The following is a 20739-nucleotide window of genomic DNA, read 5'->3' on the forward strand; positions in this document are numbered from 1 at the left end:
TTAATTACTCTACAAATTAATGATGGTTTTCAATGGATGGGGCAAACTAATACCAAAATCTTAAAATGGGACGTAAGTTACACTTAGATATATGTGTAAGCGAGAGCTATGATAGTTCATGGAATTAAATGTAATTAATCCAAATTGAGAATCAGCAACGTAAAACCCATTGCACCTATTGTGGAGGTGCAACTTGTAATCCCAATGGAAGGCAGGACCTGAATAGCTTTATGAACCTATGCAACTTCATCTTCCAAAAAATCTACACATGGATTAACGGAGAGAAATGCTTCCAAAAATTTTGTGAAGTTATTTTAACTGTAAAGCAGATCTAATGCATCACATCAAGCCATGTCAATTTGTGAGTTTACTTTTGTGAGATCTCTTTATGGATTTAGCACTTCTTATGAACTCCAAGCACCACCACCATCCCCCCCCCCCCCCCCAAAAACAACCCTAAATGAAAATAATTTACTCAACAACCAATGTAATATGGAAGTTACCTGTCCAGTACGAAAGAACAACTTCGTATAGCCCACTTGATACATTTCGGGCAAGATATTGAACTGATGAAGAATTGCAACTGAAACACTAAGTGGATCCTGGTATGCAACATTCTCCAGCAGAAGAAACCCATATCTGGCATAAGATTGAAATACCCCCCCCCCCCCCCCCCAAAAAAAAAAAATGAATAAGATAAATTTAGTAACCAACCATGAAATATATAAGAATTTGTAAAGTTGTAACTGAAGATAAAATAAGATCATTATTACCTCCGGGCAAACTTCTGGTGGGACATTCTCGTGGGAAAGCCAGATCTTGATATTCGAACTACTTCTAGGACTCCGCAACATCTTAACTGCTGCAGAACAAGTCCTTGCTCAAACAATCCAGGAGACTGGAAGTTATTGGCCTTAATACAACGAATGAAATGAGGGGTCGTGCTCTCTAGGCGTTGCATCAACTGGAATAATTGACCCTAAATACAAGAAAAAAAAGTGTATAAAAGAAACAAAGTGAGCAGAAGAATAAACTGTGCTGAAAAGAAAATGATCTTCCTAGCACAAATGCTTTCAAACCTAAGACCTATTAGAGTATGAATTACACAATTAAATTTATCTCTTCCCACAGTTTAAACTTTTGAGATAATTAATGATTTAACTTAGTATCAAAGCAGTGGTCGCGAACTATTCTATCCCAATTTTAGTATTCCACATGTAAAGCCCACTTATTAAAAGGGAATCTAGCCCAGACATACGATGAAGCTTTAGAATATAAATTAAATAATTAAACCTCATCTCTTCCATCAACTTAAACTTTTCAGACAATTGGTGATTTAATAAGACCATTGCATCCTAAAAACTGCCATCTTAGTCAACTGAGTGAGACATGTCTCCACATACTAATGGAATGACTGGCAAACCCCATGAAAAAAACAAAGAATAAGACCATATAGATTCTTATTAGAACAATGAGATAAAAGAAATGCAAGCAGTGTCAAACTCCAGCAGAATAGTTCCCCACTTCTGGGTGAAAACATTTTCTTTCCTATGTCATAAAAAAACGTTTTAGAAAAAGTAGAAACATTATGTACATGGTATATACAAAAGTTATCTCCTAAAGACAATCTAAAGTTAAAACCCGTTAAAAAGGAAAAAAAGAAAAAGTGTATACTACCAAAAGTCAAGATATCAGGAACAAGCATTTCAGTTCAATTGTGGGAGGATCAGGGTCATTGAACTTGTATTTGAGCTTCTGTAACCACCTCTGGGAACAGTGACAAAAGTTCAACTACAAGAAGTTTACATACTTCACCAACACTTAATGTTCTGGCTTGTTCATTTACATTGCATAAACCATCAACATGAACATGCCACTTTTATGGCATTTTAGCCAAGTTCAAAGCCTAAGGCCTCGTTTGTTTTCACAGATGAGATGAGTTGAGATAAAAGTTGATAGTTGAATAAAATATTGTTAGAATATATTTTTTTAATATTATTTTTGTTTTGGGATTTGAAAAAGTTGAATTGTTCATTTTATTTTGTATAAAAACTTGGGAAAGTTATAATAATTAGATGAGATGAGATGAGTTGAGAAGTTTCCTGAAAACAAACAAGGCCTAATCCCATATTTATGCCAAAGTTTATAAAGGATGTCTCAAAACTGAGCGTGAAAACAATGCATGAAGTGAGAACATGTATGACAGACAGTTCAGATGGCTTCTACCACATAAACCAATACACTATGCTTTGGCTAGAAAAAAGGTACAAAAATAAAAATTGAATCATGACGGGGAGCAAAGTCTTCATTTGCTTCAAAACAAGCAACTGAAGGTTAGTTACATTATTAGTACCGTAAATACAAGTTGCTGAAGACTATTTTCAATATCATTGTGCAACTAGATAATCCTGAACATTGTGCAAAGAAATCCCACTCATTGATGGATATATTGGAATATAATCAAATCTCAAGAAATATAGATTAAAGACTTCTTAATGTTGCCCACTCATCAATATCAACACAAATAAACTAGCCTTCCACAAAACCATAAATTTCATAATAATTTCAACTGAGTTTATTGCAGATTTCAAATCCAAATCAAGTACAGAAATATTCACAAATCAAAATTAGTGTACCTTAAATTTTGTCGTGACACTTAGCTTTTGGGAATCTGCTCCACCTGATTTATATGAAGGACCAACAGCAGGTTTCTCAGATTGTGCAAGCATACTGGAAGCAAATATCTGAGGAAGGCGGCAAGAGCATGACGACAAAAGTTGAATTGAATCAAGATGCAATAAATCCCTGTTCTTCTCCAGGAATCCAGTGGTGTCATACATAACCTGAGTGGAGGGGAAAGTTGAACCATCTAATAGTCAGGTAGCAAGGACAAAATCAACCAAAAGAATTAAAGTTTTTCTTTTAAGAAAAATTTTATTCTCAAGCCGTGTGTAGAGCATGCCTAGTAAAGTGCTTACATGGCATAATTTGATTTGGAAGATAAATTTTAAAATTTGAATCTTACAAATCAAATTTTACCATCTAAGTAATGTGGATGGTGTGCTCTGTACACCGGCTTTAGAATAGAATGACTCTTTTTTGAATTGGCCTTTTTGTCAACAGAAAGAATATTCAGTACTTGACATTCTGAAAACATCGCAATCATAAAAGCAACGGACATTGGTTCAAATGTGACATAAACAGGGTCAGACAAATGATTTACTTATTCTAAAATAAAATAAAAAAGAATCAGGTCGCTAGATCAGATCATTTGATGATAAGTGGTACCGATTGAGACATTACTGAAGTTGAGAAAATGATCAATCAAGGACAAAGAAATACCTCCCCTGCATAGTGACAAACGGAAAAGGCTTTTCCTCGTTCTCCTCTGAAACTAGAATTTGAATTCAGATGCTGCTTCAGTTTGTTGGCAAAGGTCAAATCCGTGCCATTTGGGAAAGTTGACTCCTCATCTAACAGGGATAATAACCCCAATGGTTTCTGCATATAAGATTGAAACCATTTCAAGAGATGTAATTTATAAATTTATTTTGCAAATGATAAAGGCATTATTCCCAAAGGCATTAGAATATCAGTTATCATTAATGATCATATTTTTTTTACTTTTCATATTAATATTTCATTTAACACAGACAGGAAAAGAAAGGAAAAACTATAAGTTCTGCATGGCTCAGTTCAATTGCAGCCTCTCTTCAATATTCCCTATGTACTAGGAAAACTGCCTTTTCCTCTGTTCATAAATTAGAACAATTAAAGACTACAAGGGCTCTGTTCAATCAATTGCTATCAATGCCAGCAGGCAGATCAAGATTCATGAGAACGATAACTAAAAGAAAATGGTGTTGTTCTGGTTATATGAGAGTGAGAAGATTTCTCTGTGAGCAAGATTTTCACCTGAGTTTGACAAAAGCACTAGGATCATGCTGTATCAAGGCTTGTTATTAATAAATGTAATTAACATATAGTATTTACTTAAGCATAACTGAAAAAAGATGTAGACATGGTAGGGATTTTGCTCTGTTGCCAAACCTTGCGAGAACTAAATTATATTTTAATGGATAGCAACATTCCCAAGTATTACTTTACTAACATCAAAAAAGTTAGCAGCAGGCTGAATCTTGATGCGAGATTTCCAAGCAAGGATCGACACTTCAAAAGATCCCAGTTGAGAACGAAAAACTATCCCATTACTGGAACAAAAGAGTCCCCCATTACTAACATTGGAAATTCTAGAATATAACATTGGAAATGCCAATAAAGTCAAGAACTTTTACCAGTGTCACAAGAGGGAATAGCCATAGAAATTATCCACAAGATTTTTTGCCGGGCAACTTAACTCTTTTGGATTCCATCTACATGTTTTATAAGCCCCTTATTCTTAATGAGTATTTCCCATTTTTTAATGCTATAAAACCATCAATAATGGCATGTAACAAAAATTAATCAATCATACTTCAAACCCAAAAAGGCAACCAGGATCTCTGGAACTTATGATAAACAAATATGATTACAATTTCAGAGAATATCTTTCCCAACTCGTTCACTTAATTTCTCATACAGCCAAAATGGCTTAGTAATGGCAAACCCCAACAGGTAACATAGAATATTTGCAGACAAATATTTATTGAAGTTTTCTTTTTTAACAAAAGATAAACATCTATTTTTTTATATAAGTAAGAAGATTTCATAAATACGTAAACATCTAGTGAACTAACTCATCTTTCTCTGGGGACATGTGACCAAATAAAATACGAGGACAAAATCACATCCACCCACAATATTTCTACAATTTCTGAAAGCAAGGAAACCCCCACCCACAATATTTCTACAATTTCTGAAAGCAAGGAAACCCCGACTTTCCTAATGAAATCATCTCTACAGAACAGTAACATGAAAATTACTAATTACATTCTATAGTAGGAATTGTGAAATAATGCATACACCAGATATGATGTATCAAGTTCTGTACCTTTTCAAAAAGACTAAGACAATCTTGGTTGTCTTCGAAATCAACTTTTGCCCAGTCAATGCCATCTTGGATATATTCCTGAGAAAGAACATGGATAATCACTAGAAGCAAGCAAGCTTTCTGTTAACATACGTCACAACTTCATGTTCAATGCTCAAAATTGTTTTTATAGAGATCATAGAGTTTTATGCTTCTGCAGAAGAGCACTTTCAGATTATAGAGGTCAAATATTTTACTTTTTGCTTTCTTTTCTCATACATTTTCTGAACAGTTATCTTAACATGTCAATACAAAACATTGGGAGGAAAAAAAAGAAAAGAAAAAACTTCGTCCTGTGTTTACTAAAGATAATACAAGAAATCAGAATGGAAATTTGGTTTTAAACTAGGCTTTAACAATAAGTATTCCAGTTTGGCTTGTGCAAATATTTGAAACAGCTCATCTGAATTCCATGAAAGCCAAAGGAATCAAGGGTTGATCAACTCTGTTTGGTTTTATGCTTGCATCCTTTTCGTACTTATACAAAGAAAATATAAGATAATACCTCTTGTTCCAACTTGAATAGATGACGATTAAAGTGTTGCTGCAATCTCTCATTTGCATAATTTATGCAGAACTGTTCAAAGCTATTCCTCTGGAGAAGCAATTATATAGCATAATAATTACAACATGAGAGAAAAGAGACAGGGGGAGGGGGGATTAGAGAGAGTTACAAAAGAAGCATACATCAAATGATTCAAAGCCATAGATATCAAGAATGCTGATGGATCTGCCAGTACGCCTTTTGCCTACAGCAAGAGATTTGTTGATCTGTTCTACAAGCCACTCAAACAAACAAGCATAAATTGACTTTGCTAAGGCGTCTCTTGTGTCAATAGCCTGAAAGAAACAACCCAGTTTTTCAATCATCGAGCCATTAATAGTGATCAGACTCAAAACCAGTCTACATCATTTCTATAGCTTGACATGTATAAAACGTCTAAGATTCTACAAACTGTACTTATAAAAAAGGAAAGATTCCACAAACTTCCAAAATTGATTCCAACTCTAGAATATGAGTGTTTCCCAATGTTAAAGTAGGGAATAACTTTGCATATGCATAGAACTTAACCAAAGAAAAAAAAAAGATTGTGCAAAAAAATATATTTCAAAGCATCAAAGACAAACACAACTACCCTTACTTATACTGTTTTCTCTTTGTTTAATAGGTAATCTAACTGGCACACTCATGTGGCATTTAACCTGTGAGTCTGCGACAGCACCCTTCAGTCTCTTTCATAAAGAGAGAAGGATGGTGTTTGGTCCAAAGACTATTAGCTATATTTGCATATACAAACAACAATTTCGATAAAAAATTTACTTCTTGAATTTTTACAAGATAATTATATTGAGCAAAAGGTGGTACCAAGTATATAGGAAGTGTATATGAGAGACACCAAGGTAGAAAGAGCAAAAAGATATAGATTTAAAAATGAAATCCTCTAACTCCTCCATGTTGTTCTCTGAATTCTCAAAACTACTACCAGTCCTCTAAATCCAAAAGCACCATAGTAACAAATTGGGATCATTCACTATGCGAGCTACCAAACTGAACTTCCCAGTAAAGAAAGAGATCCACCACCTGCCATGATAGTACCCATCTCAGTCCAAAAAAGACTGAAAACAGCCAGTCAAAATGCACTAGCTACTTCACACTGTAGTAAAATTGTCTCCTCATCCCCCACACACATGCAGCACCAATTTATGATTATTTCTGTTGCTTCCTCAAGTTACCAGAGTGAGGAATTTCCCTAGAGCAGCCTCCCAAGAAAATACGTCATTCTAAACAGGCTTTACTCCAAACACTTTTCCTTGGGAAAGGAGACCAATCATGAGGATACAATGGCTTGTATAACAATTTCATGTCAAACTCCCCCTGGATAGGGCCCAAATTATATTGTATTCATCTGGTACACCTGGACAAAGAAAGAGGCCAGGATGTCTAACTCCCAAATGTGCACTACTCAATTAAAATCCACTTCCAAGTGACTAGATCCATTTCAATTCCACGAATTGTCAGCCGTCGAAGCATCCTTTTCCCCTAAAGTTTTAAACGAGACCGATAAAAGTATATTGTGATTTGGAGATAATCTTTTAGAGCCCAATTTGTAGCCTATTAACAAGTACCTTGGCCAAGATTTTGTAGACACCACTTATGAGGCTAATTGGTCAAAAGTCTCCCTTTTTCAAAGGCATCTAAGACATTTAACTCATTCAAAAGCAGCAGTTTCCATCACCCTGCATCTCCAAAGTTTCCTTGTTCCAGGTTCCTAAATCAACTTTCAGGGCCTTTCGTATACACTCCAAAGCATAATTTGGGCTGCCTTGAAGAAAGGGAAAATAAACTTCTAGAAAAGGCAGATTTATGAAAATTTTATGTTCAAGTCTTAAAGAATTTTCTGAAACTTACAGTAGCCAGCCATCGTCATCTGTAACTGCTCAAAATATTTTCTTATCAGTATCATATTCTACCCAATGCTATATTCTTAAATTCAAGATTCTATTTTATACTTGACCAAATATATGCCGACCACTGCTATGGACAGCAGCCAAAAACAAATGTGCCTTTTGAGCTTATGAAACAAATATTCCCACAATGAGATCTTTCTCTTCAAAATAAGGGGTGGGAGATAGAGAGAGAGAGAGAGAGTTTTGATACTAGACCCTCATCTTGGCAACTCAAAACACTCCACCAAAATCTTTAATAATAAAGAAAGATTTGGAATGTGCCTCATGTGAGACATGGAGGACTTTAGTGCCGGAGTGATGAACCGGACATTTGACAGAAGTCTCACAAGTCTTAGGTTTTGAACCATGATCCCACCCCAACATTATACTCGTATCTGTAAACAGCTAAAAATTTTACTTAATGACTATTTTCAATTCAAAGTTCAGCCTGATCAAGCAGCTGACATCGAATCTGAGCAGTCTTTACATAATGAAAGTGGACTTTGACGTAATGTCCAAAATCCATTGGAAGAGAACTACAACATAATGAAGATACAGCTAGTTAATAACATCAAAGAAATGCAAAGAAATGTTTAACAATCTAAAGACTGTCACTCAATCTCGGGAAGTCATGCCATCTCTGCCTATATTTTTATGCCAAATATACAATGTTAACAATCAACACTCGGACTTATAATTTACGATCTGTCTTTTTACCTGCGATAGAGTTAGCTTTTGGACGATATTATCACTCCCAACCCTCATCTTGCGAGTTGACAAAGCTAACTTAAGCTCCCCAACATCACATCCAATTAATTTAGCAGCATTATCTAGACCTGAAAGTAAAACAAATCAACTTCACATTGACAACATTTTAGAAAAATAAACTGTGGGCGGGTAAATAATCATGAAGGTTAGATTCATAGATGTATAGTTTCTTCCAGGATTTAATGTTTGAAGAAGATGCAAAATCACTGGAATGATGGAATAAGAAAAACAAAGGACCAAAAGATCATTAAATACATGTCTGACAAAGAAACTGGTTCGAGGCACCATAGGATTCTAAAATGTAGCAGAATCCGTAGCCAATGATGCCCAAGAAAATATGCAGCGGAAATGCCTGAAACAAGAAATAAATGAAGCTTTGAAAGCCCCTTTTCGTCCTATCATACTCTCAAAAAATTGAAAAATGTCCACAGCAAGTATGTGCCTCGGCCGCTGCGACAAATACAAATGTTGAAACAGAAGTCACCTCATGTGCAATAGCTACAGAGAAATCAAACTAAACCCACAGAAGTTCAATGTGATATCACTATGCTTTGTACAATAAGATAAACAACATTTCAATTCATATCCAGCAAAGATGATTTTTTTTTTTTTATCAGTAATCGATATATATAAATAGAGATAGGCAAAACCCAAGTACCCAAGATGATATACAAGAGAAAAGACCTATCTAGGTCGAAGTAAGAGAAACTAAAAAGTCATGAAAATTCAGGCCATTAAAGTCTAGAGCAATGGCCCATAAGCATAAAGTAAGGAAAAATAGGGTTCTAAGTTCCTCCAAAGACCGCTCCTTGTTTTCAAAAGTCCGATATTTGGGATCTTGCCATATTCACCACATAATACAGATCGGGATCATTTTCCACACCGCCTTGATTTGTTGGACTCCTCTTGGGAGTGTCCAACTGGCCAGTAGATCTATCACAGTTTCAAGCATAACAAAAGATAACTCTATCCGGCTAAAGACTTCCATCCACAAGGCTCTAACTGTCTCGCAATGTAGCAAGAGATGTTCCACTGACTCGCCAGATCTCTTGCACATGCAACACCAGTCTACTATAACTATCCGACACTTCCTCAAATTGTCGATAGTCAGAATCTTCCCCCACGCTGCTGTCCATGTAAAGAAAATCGCTTTCGAGGGCACCTTATTTCGCCAAAGTCTCCTCCATCGGAACGAAATATTAACAAGTTGGGAAAGGGACTTATAGTATGATCGAACTGAGAAAATGCCCTTACTCGCAGGAGTCCACCACATCTTATCAGCCTGTTGTCTGTCTGGCTTTACAGAATAAACCAAACTGAAAAAAGCCTCAAAGATATCCACTTCCCAGTCTTGTGCCTCTCTACTAAACGTGACATTCCACTGCACTTGGTCCCCTGATAAAATCATAAGATCCTCTATTGAGGCTTCCTGGTTGCATGCCACTCGGAAAACTGCTGGAAATGCATCTTTTAGGATCTCTTCCCCATACCATATATCCATCCAGAACTTAATACAAGAACCCCTTCCCAACACCAATTTAGCGTGTCTACTGAAATCCCCCCACCCACGCCTAATGTGTTTCCAAAATCCAACACTGCCGGCCCCATTTACCTCTTTACCTCAATTGCGAGATTGCTAAGTATGGTTTTTTGTTTTATTCATGCAAGAGGTTATCTCTTGTATACATGTTGTGTGCTAGGATTGTGCCCCCTCTACGCCTTCAAATGAAAGGAATTTACTAATAAATTATTTCTAGACATGGTAAAAATATCAAATTTCATCCGACCCAAAGCTTCCTCTATATTACAGCCCACCAAGAATAAAATCAAATCTAAAAAATATTTGATCACTAGAACATTTTATTCAAGGAAATTATGCAACTCGAACAAAGCATTCAGATTATAAAGGATCCTTGTATCCATATTACATCTATTCCGAATAGATAGAAATACAAAATGGAGGCACAAGGGATATGCAAGATAAGATAGACGAGTACTTCTTTAAAGAATGGGAATCAAATGTTAGAGGGACATATGACATGAGCCTAGGGGACCCAATCGGGCTGAAAGTCACCACTTTTATACCAAAGCCAACTCGTGCGGCAATTTCAATCTGAACTAACTTCAGCCCAATGAGTAGTACTGATAGTGCACCTAGTGCTGCCTCTTAACTAAAAAGGATTCTCAACCTGTGGCCACAAGCGGAGTAGGTCCAAAAGGCCGCTAACCCTAACACACGGGGCATAACAGTATGTACCAGCCAATAAAAAGTGATAACAGTTTGATTGAATGTTGTGAAATCGTTTAACTCTTTATGACGGAATGTACAAGATGTGGAAAAGGTTTTTATGAGGAATGAAAACCTTTTTTAAAGAAAAAACCTCACCTTGTAATGTTTTCAAAGGAATAAATGTATTGCATAATGTAGGTAGAGGAATAAAGAATGTATGAATGAAAACCTATGTTAGTATATGTTTACAGTATGAAGTATGCTTACTGAGTATTCAACTCATTTTGTTTTTATTGTATGGTCCTCCCAATAATGAAATGAAGACGAAGCGTCAGGACAAACATGGCTCAAGGAAAAGGTGACAAAAGCCTAGGCAAATTTTATGTAACGTATGAACTCATTTTGTAAAAATGACTTTCTAATTTAATTTAATGAATTTCGCTGCAAACTCTCTTTTTAATTTACAAAGCATGTTTGAATTTTTAACTATAGAATCTTTTATATCCTTGGGAAGAAATGAAAAGTTTTAAAAAGTTTAGTACTTCTCATCTTATTTTCTAAAACTCTCTTGCGTCCCACCACAAGGATGGGCGTTACAAACAAACTCCACTTCCCATTGAGGAGAGTCATTTAAGAGTTCTAAGTCGATTGTTACCAATGTATTCTCCATGGCAATGTTGAAATGGATCTTGGAAATCCCTCTTAGTCTATGTTTGGTTGGTTTAATGTTTTTCAAAATTGTTCAACTTCAATCCATTTTTTTAATCCCAAAAAAATCTATTTCTCAAAAACCCTTTTATCTAATCATTTGCCTAGGTTTCTATAAAAAAAAACACAACATCAAAACAATTTTAACAAATACCTAATAATACAACATTCACATAAATTTTTCCAGAAAATTTTCCAACTTCAATCCATACATTTTTTAATCCCAAAAAAATCTATTTCTCAAAAACCCTTTTATCTAATCATTTGCCTAGGTTTCTATAAAAAAAACACAACATCAAAACAATTTTAACAAATACCTAATAATACAACATTCACATAAATTTTTCCAGAAAATTTTCCAAATCTACCCTCCCACTTTCACAAACCCCAATAAAAAATATCTAAAAAAATAAATATCTTTGAGGGTAAGGGTGTACTTCCGACCCAATCCTGGTGGAAATCAGCTCTCCCAACTTCCAACTCAATCATAGTCTGAAGATAATTCTCCGTTCCAAGTTCCTCATGATCTTTTAATATTTCAACTCGATCCTACTTCCGAAGTTTAATTGAGAAGTCATTGACCATGAAGCCTTCCAGAGGTCGTTTAGCTCCAAAATGTGTCCTCTTCAAATTGCCATGAATGAAGCTTTGAAGAGCGGCTTTGAGATCCTAAAAAATCCAATTTCTTTTACAATAGAATTTCGAGTGTTGCTTTCGACAAATTTTCTAAGAATTTTGACTGGCCCTTATTGGTTAGTTCATCAGCACTTTTATCCAAATGTAATCACTTTCTCATATAAAGAAGCCGTGCATTTGGGAAAATACTTTTTACTCTTATATTATGAACTTTTCTTGATTTATTGTAATGCTGACCTACACAGGCCTGCCCTAATTTTTTTTAATCCTACTACGCTGTTAGTAGGGCATATAGTTATAAGAAATTGAAAATAACTCTTTTACTAATTAGAACTCTCTCTCTCTCTCTCTCTCATTTTTTTATCAGCCACTCTCTTATTCCCATTCCCAAGATGAAAAGACTCTTTCCATATTCAACGTTTAGCTCGGAGGATAGCCACGGAGCCATCTTTTCCTTCAAATCCAACTCAAGAGTCCCTCTCGCCTTGGCTATTGCTCCTTCAAACTTCAAACTTCAAATCAAACTTAAGAGCCATTTTTTTTGCAGATGATGATGACAAGAAGCTAGAGGAAGTTGACCTCCTGAAATCCACACGCGCACACACATATCTATATATAGCTCAGAAGTCAAAAGACAATCCCTTAGTCCAATTCCAAAGAGAAAATGGTTCCACCATGTGTTGAAAGCCATCAGTGCAGGTTGGATCAGAATATCAACGGGCATGGACAGCCCTATTTGGAGGATGGGGGGCCAACAGGTTGGATCATTACTGGCATATATATTTGAGGATGTATCTATGCACATTATACAAGCCATACCAAAGCAACCCAAACAAGCATTTGCAAACCATGCCTCAGATGGCAGGCCAACTATGCCTGGCCCTCAATGTTAAGCATACTAAATCTAGGAGCATAGTTGTCCCCTTACAGTACCATAAATCCAACATACTAAATTCCAAGTAACTTTGCCAGAGCCCTTATCATATACCACCGAAAAATATGTTCTCTTTCCATCTTGGACTCTTCCCTTTTCTCTTCTCCTCTCACCTCTAAGGTTATTAAAAACTTCTAACACTTAGTTTCTCATCAAAGAGTTCCAGAAAATGCTTCTTTACCTCAATAAATGTCTCATTTTTCTAGTGGTTACAATCTCTTAGCCGAATTGGCTATCTACAACCTTTTATCCCTTTTAACTCTTGTGACTTCTAAATCTGCTAAAAGCATAAGAAAAAAACTATAGTTTCTGTAATTTCATAGCCTGTCTCATTGCATAGTGACACTCAAGAGGACCATAGCAATTCAATGACTATTTCACAACCTCAATGTTTTTGTAGACTGCATTTATGCTATTCCATAACAAGAAATTCAATTCATTCTCTAAGTGGTTTAACTGAAAGTATCTCTGTTAGCAGATGTATTGACATATCCTGACTATACCATACCCTACTTATCCAAGAATTTGACATGTTGGTATATCCAATTTGCATATCGCGCCAATATCTGGGCTCCATATAACATCCTCATTGGGAAATGATTACAATACAAAAATGTAAAGTTCCAGAAGCTTCTTACCTTCATCTGTCACAGCTTCAACATGATTTTCATTGTCAATCACGGTAAATGAGATGTTTCCAAGCCACAAGACAGCAGCAAGCATTGCAAATACACTCTGTTGATCTTCTTTGCTAATATGGACAACATCCAAAGCTTCCTAGAAAATGGTAACAATTATATAGCAAATTCAGTTACAATCACTCTTAGACTTCTAAAGACTAAATTTTCTTCCCTCAGAAGAAAAAGTCACATTAAGGCTAAATTTGTTTTAATTCATGATAGAGAAAATTACCACAACAATGCGAAATTGTTCAGTATCATTAACCCCACCAATTGAATAACAATTGCTCAGCCTTAGATATTTATACTCATCTGCACTCTTCAAGTTTATTTTCTCTGTTTCAAAATCAAGATTGACAAAAACATATAAGGGAAAAGAACATATCAACAAATACAGACTACAGGTATGCAAACTAACCAAAGCAGAATGCTGATCAAGACAATTTTACATTAATCCTAGATTTTTTATGCCCTTTTATGAAAAATTGCTGAATAAATTTCATGGAAATTGCATGAGAGGACACTTGGATATTTTTTAATGGGTTGATGATAAGTATTGCCCATAACTTATCCTTGTGATTTTAAGAATTTAGTAATATGCCTATATTTGTTTTCTTAGTTTTGAGGTCAGGAGACGGTGAACGTTATATTATTTTTCAGAACACATTATGTGAAGATATATCTTGAAAATGATGTAATGAAATAACTGACAACATTACCTCGTAGAGCAGTAGGAGCCCCAGCACAGAGCTGATAAAAGATATGATATGACCTTTCTCCCTCGGTGCATTGGACGACTCTAGACTGTCGGTATGGAAGTATGAATACATGAGTTAAATGAAAAGCAAATGAGCCAAAACAATATATCAGAGGAATAAAGAATTACCTTTTCGAGCAAAACTGTCACAATAAAACAAGCAAAAGATAGATTAAAATTAAGGTCAGTTTTGCACTTTCATGGAAAAAAAAACAAATGAATAAGCTAAAATTTAATTGAGGGAGTTCAGCAATACATGGGAACTTACAAGTTTGAATATTGGCACCAGATATTTTTCCAGTTTCACTGAAGTGAATTTCAATCAGCTTTCCCTGTGACATTTTCACTAAGATTATCACTGCAGTGAATTTCAAAAAGTTTCAGAGGAGAAGGTCATAACTTCAACACCTTCACTTTTGAATAGTCATTACTAATTAACCCTAGTCGTAGGGTTGATTAGTTACTATTAACCCTAATTGTAAGTACGCTAAAGTAGCTCGTGGGGAAAACAAGGGACTTACAAAACGACTTGAATTGTCATTTCTCAATGTTTTTGCATTACCAAAAGCTTCTAGAATCGGATTAGTCTTCAATATTTCATATTCTATTCCACTTCCACCACCAAGAGCAGCCAAATATTGCATCGCTATCTTTGCTGTCTCAGTTTTCCCAGCTCCACTTTCACCACTGAACAATTAAATAAACAATTACAATGAAGGAATATTTAGATATATTAAAGCAGCAAAAATTCAAAGTATCCCTACTAGTATATTCATTTTCTCATTTTGTATCATGATGAATAGATGCGCTACCTAAATTTCGAACCCACTAACATGGTATGATGGAATTGACCGTAAAAAGTGAAAAATAAAGGAAAATCAATTTAACCACAGACAGATACAGGGGTCCTTCAGACAGCAAGCAATTGGAAATCGTAGGTAAGTCCATAATACCAAACTGAAGCTGATTGGAATTGATGTTTAAACTTGCAAATTCCTTGATACAACATACCCATGAAATTATTCTTTGGGGCTACTTCTATTCAACCACTACAAAGTATGATTTCAACATAAAGGGAGATAAAGAAAAGTGGTCAATCCCATACTTTAGCAAATGCAAACACATGCACAATGGTATAAGATAAGTACCAAAGCCTATATCTACAAAAAGAAACAAAATTGAACAAATACAAAACATAATAAAAAGTGGCAATTCTCCTGTTAAAGCTGTAAACATAAGATTAAGTCATCTGCAAAAAAAAAAATGACTAACAGGAATCGCAAGAAGTAAGTAAAATCTACTGACCTTATGATGATGGATTGATTTACTTCATCTGAGGAAATAGATCAGAAGTAAGAAAACCATACACTAAAACAATTTCCAGAGGACTTAAATGCTGTAAATAGAATCTTGTTAAGTTTTTTATAAGCAGAATTACCTCGTATCATTTCCCGGATAGCCGTGTCAGTAATGGCATACACATGTGGGCTCTCAATAGATTTACGCTTATATGCTTCAATGTAATCATTTTCGTATAAAGGAACTTTCTTAAAGGGATTTATAGCAACCAAAACAGGGCCTGCTTTTGTCTGTAAGCACAAAATTTTACCCAAAAATCCATACCATAAAGATAGAACATTAGAAGCAGAAAACAAATACAAACATATTCAAAAGAAAAACATATAAATCCTTACATATATCAGATCTTGATTGTATCTATACTGAAGATTGTATAACACTGAAGGTTCATTTAAATAACTTAGCTGCATCAGATCATCTACACCATCAAGTATATCAGGATTTGCTTGTACCAAGCTTTCAGTTTTTACGTTTAAAACCTACAAAAGAAAATATGAAGTGAACATCTGATTGCAATACATAAAGGATATAATTCTCAATCCCCAAAAGTTCTCTTACTTTCCCATCAGGCAATGAAATAATAGACTCAGTTGCAGAGGTTGATAAAATCTTTCCAAGCTCCCAATTTCCATTTGGAAGTTGAATCCATGATTGAAGCTTCTGTAACAGTAAAACTTCAACATCACATCAGGTAATATGGCAAATAGGATGTTGAAAATGTCAGCTCAAAATCTCAAATTAACTATAATTTGGAGGAAAAAGAAAAAAAAAAAACTTTTTTTGATAAATAAATGTAATTTTATACAATCACCAAAAGTGGTGGTATCCAAGTACACAAGATGTATACAATAGAAACACCTAAACATTAGAAGAAAAGAATAAGAAGAAGAAGAAATCCTAATATCAAAGATCAGCATCAAAATTATCACTCTTTTTTCTAAACTCCAAGTATAAGAGTCCTATAATCCAATATTTTGAAAATTGAGGGCAAGATTTTCTCTAACTAATGAAGAATGAAGCAGACATGGAATAAAAGGTCTAGTTGCTGCCTTTAGAATGATTTTCAGTTTCAGCAACCAAAGAACTTTTTGTGCATTTAGCAATGATGAGCCAACCACTTAGAGAAAGACCTATATGATTTTAAAGATTATAATAAGTGTTTTCTTAAGGTTAAAACAGTTTTTGAATGTAAAAATCAGTTCATGAATGATGGGTATTTTTATGTGCAAAGACAGGTCTGATATTTCTTGAAGTTCCTGTACATATTTCCATTTTTGCGTATGTTTGGTCTTGATTATATTAGATTTTCTAATAGTATGATGTCTTTAACTAGAGATATAGTTCATTACTCAAATCAAGAGTCCTAGTTCTAGTAGGCTATGAAATGGATGATAATCCTATATGTTCAGGCTTCATTAGAGTATGAAAAAAAGACATTGATGATAGAATTTTGAGTTTTTGAGTGTTTCTAAAAGTGCCTAGCATGGTCTTCTTCTTCTTTACTGTGTACAATACTGTTCACGGGTACTCCCCGGAACATACAAACTTTGTTCTTTTCTTCTCTGATTTCCAACCCCAAATAAACCCCACATTCTTCTGTACCAAATAGCCTATAAAACCAGCAATGAGTACCCAAACACAGTCACTGTCTGGAATTCTCTAGGGAACTGTCTGCTTCAAGAAACAATGCTCTTTTCATTTTACTTACCCAAAAAAAGAACAATGCTCTTACTCTTTTTCCCTATCTTTTAAAAACCCTAGTGAATCTTTGAAACATAACCCTTCCTTCTAAAATTCTATACCCTATCCACGAACTCCCATGACTCTAAGCAGTAAGCCCACCGCAAGCACATATAGACAGTTTCCATATATCTGTCCCACATGATTCTTTGACAACCACATAGAGGTGCACAAGAGAAAAGTAGCTGTGCCAACCCCGTGATTCTTTGAAAAACACCACAAAAATTACTTAATTAGTTGTGGCAACCAAGCTCAAAGCAATTCATTGTTTGTTAACTCCACTGTTCCTTCAGAGAAAAATACACACTACCAGCGCTGTCGTTTCCATCCTATTCTATAATCAAACTAAGTTTCATTGTATCTGGAAGTTATGTATCTAACACTTAATGTCAGAGTTTTTGCCCAATTTTAACGTCTCTATGTAACAAATAAAAATAAGGGAACAAAGACAGGTTTTGAGTATGGAAGTATTATTGTAAAAAGGTTAAGTCCCACATTGGAAAGATGTCACAAAAGCAAGTGAAAAATACATAGTTCGGCCAAAACCCAAAGGCTTAAGCTTTTAGATAGAGTGGTATCCCTATAAGTTATATTATGGTCTTGTTAGAAAACTCCCCAAGATGCTGATCCCCCTTACAAAATCAATGACTCTCAAAGCCACTTTTGAGATAGGATGGTAGGATCAAATTAAACATTTGCAACAAGCCAACTGCTACTTATCACTAACGCGTAAGAAATAAATTAATGATTGCTCTTCATTCAAGGGGTGAGACTATTCATGTTGCTTCCTACATTCTAAATTAATGGAAAAATTTTACAAATACTACCTTCAAAGACAGAAGACAATTTTCACTAAAGCTTCTATTTTTCAAACCAATAAAAACAATGCATCAAAAACATTACCATCTTAGGCCACAAATGCATCTCGTTTTCTTTTAGTTTTCATTAGCAATCTGTTTTAGCATGTCAAATGCCCCTTATCATAGACAGTTATTTCCTTCAGAAATACATTGTTACACGAATGTATTGTATAACACAATGGGCAAGCTAGACTAAGCAAAAAACTGAGAATTTAGCAATGAAGACAGCACAGAATAACAAGAATTTCTATGACATCCTTTCCTAGAAATTAAAAAAACTCAATTGATCAAGCAAATAAAATATAATAATACCATGTTTCTTTAAGAGATATATGAGCTCAGCTGGAAAAGAAGATATTAACTAGATGTCACAAAATACCTTTTTTGCAGCAAAGGAGGTGGTGTCATCCCACCTATGTTCTCGACGAGATGCCGAGATTGAAGGTAAATGTGAAGCTACTGAATCCAATTCTCCATCACCCATTGAAGGCCTGTATTCAACTGCATTCCCACCATAGGGTGAATCCTCAACAACCTGATCGATGTCACCCACAGGACCCTCGACAGCCTTAGCCCCTAAATCACCATTTTCAGAAATAGTCAATGGCTTCACATAATCGTTTCCCAAATCCCCATCATCTGATTTTTCAAGTTGATCAGAAGCTGGAGAACCCATGAATCGAAAATCCCCAGGCAAGGAATTGATAGAGGGGAAAGAAGGCGGGACCCGAGAGTTCAGCGACATCTTCCTGCCAATTTTATTCAACCAAAAAAAACACTCAAGAGTTTGAGATTATTGGAAGAATTGGGATTGAAAAAAGAGATCAAAAGGCTTACTTTCAAACTAGAAGGCCAATTAAACTTTAACAAGGTCCCATTCAGTGACTTATCCAACGAACATAATGGACCATGGATTAAGATACAGACTCTAGTGCTCCTGAGTTTTCAGTAACCATAGACATTTTCAATATCCCGAGAAATTCTTAAATTTTCAATTAACTCTACGGATCTCCGGCAGTATGATTCAGTCAAATATTGGAGTCCAAACACTTCGAAGTGGTTAATACAATTAGGATAACAAAAACAAAAAAACCCGGAATCCTTGACAGCCAAATCGATAACCAAACTTAACCTTATTTGGCAATGCCCTTTTGTACAAACAGATCTTTTCAGTTTAGTGCATCATTCTTTTGCCTAGAACAAGTACGTAAATCAAAGAAAATAACACTTGACGTGTGACAAAATGTGGAGAAATCGATTTAGAAAGTTTTCATTATCTACGAAACCAAAAGAAAAGCCTCTTCAAGAGAGCAAATTCTTCAAACCAAAAAATAAAACAAAAAGAAACTACCCATGAAAACAAGATTCTAAATTGCTTATCTTGAGACTCATTTTACACAGCAGCCAAAATGGGAGTTAAAATTATAACTAGCGCCAAAAAAAAAAACCTCACAGAACCCCGATAATCAGGTTCTTTTCCGCTCCGTCATTTTATCCGCGAGGAAACAGGGAGCTCAAGCTGAAAAGAACGTAAATTCTCCTAAACCATAAACCGATCTTGTACTTACCTCCAAAAAGATGTCAAAGTCACTGCAGATTTTCACTCCAAGCTCCGATAGAAAACCAAAAAGAAACCCGAAAGAACTCAACGAAACAAGTTCACAAAAATGTGAACTTTGATAAAGAACGTGGAAGTGACGGCTCACAAAGGTGAAATCTTGGAAGCGTGCAGAGAAAGACGAAGCACAATGAAGATGATCACGATGGGTCTCTGACGAAGGGATGTTGGTTTAGATTCCAAAAAAGCGTGGGAGAGAAAATGAAAGAAATTAAAAAAATTCGAGGCGTGAGGAGAGGATGCAGCTTTTCTCTGCCTTTTGCCTTTTTTCTCCGCTGCACACACAGGCTACGACTGTATGAGACTGCATTTTTGTTTTTGAATCATTTTCGTTTTAGGAAAATGCTACTGTTAGAGATAACTGCTTTTTCTTAATTAAAATTTTGAATGGCTAAAGAATTAAAAATAAAAAATAAAAGGATCCTTGGTTTTAACTTTATTATATATTTTAAAATTTTACTATGCATCATCGTCATCACATATCAGATATTATATACTATATTTATTTATATTTTTTATTTTTTAGATTTTTTATTTTATTCTTCTTAAAGTAATTAAATTTTTTTACTCATCATCTATACACTACACATTTTATAAGAAAAAAATCAAAAATCAAAAAATTACGTGTGATATCAGGTATGTGATGTGAAGATGATAAGTAATATTTTTTATATTTTAATATTTGTGCCATCTAAATTCTCTCTCTACACAAGTGTACACAATAAGCATTTTTTTATACGAGTAGGACTATATATATTTATAATTTACTTAATATCTTATTTATAACACTTATTTTATTATTATTTTTTAAAAATTTAAATTTTAAATTTTAAATTTCATAATTTTTAACATATCAATAATTAACATATCTATAATTCGTGCTCGTTTAAAATTAATATATACGGATTAAAGAAAAACTTCAATAGTTAATAGACAAAATTCTATTAATATAGTCGATATGAATGTAGCTAA

The 20739-nt window shown here is 34.8% G+C and overlaps 1 protein-coding gene across 1 annotated transcript in view; it reads right to left on the minus strand.

The window, feature by feature from the left end:
* LOC108997261 (myosin-1-like) overlaps nt 1-20048 on the minus strand; it is a 43392-nt gene extending 23344 nt beyond the window's left edge. The window contains exons 1-20 of the mRNA XM_018973453.2: nt 19718-20048; nt 18529-18898; nt 16108-16209; nt 15885-16028; nt 15629-15779; nt 15496-15523; nt 14712-14877; nt 14459-14522; nt 14320-14333; nt 14153-14237; nt 13666-13769; nt 13392-13530; nt 8195-8313; nt 5717-5869; nt 5535-5624; nt 4991-5068; nt 3343-3501; nt 2637-2843; nt 774-979; nt 504-639 (exon numbers count right to left, since the gene is read on the minus strand). Of these exons, the coding sequence (XP_018828998.1) occupies nt 504-639; nt 774-979; nt 2637-2843; nt 3343-3501; nt 4991-5068; nt 5535-5624; nt 5717-5869; nt 8195-8313; nt 13392-13530; nt 13666-13769; nt 14153-14237; nt 14320-14333; nt 14459-14522; nt 14712-14877; nt 15496-15523; nt 15629-15779; nt 15885-16028; nt 16108-16209; nt 18529-18894 (2511 nt within the window). The 5' untranslated portion in view covers nt 18895-18898; nt 19718-20048. The remainder of the gene's footprint in view (nt 1-503; nt 640-773; nt 980-2636; nt 2844-3342; nt 3502-4990; nt 5069-5534; nt 5625-5716; nt 5870-8194; nt 8314-13391; nt 13531-13665; nt 13770-14152; nt 14238-14319; nt 14334-14458; nt 14523-14711; nt 14878-15495; nt 15524-15628; nt 15780-15884; nt 16029-16107; nt 16210-18528; nt 18899-19717) is intronic.
* Between the last annotated feature and the right edge of the window lie 691 nt (nt 20049-20739).

The sequence above is a fragment of the Juglans regia genome, chromosome 16 (assembly GCF_001411555.2).
Source record: "Juglans regia cultivar Chandler chromosome 16, Walnut 2.0, whole genome shotgun sequence".
Taxonomy (NCBI): domain Eukaryota; kingdom Viridiplantae; phylum Streptophyta; class Magnoliopsida; order Fagales; family Juglandaceae; genus Juglans; species Juglans regia.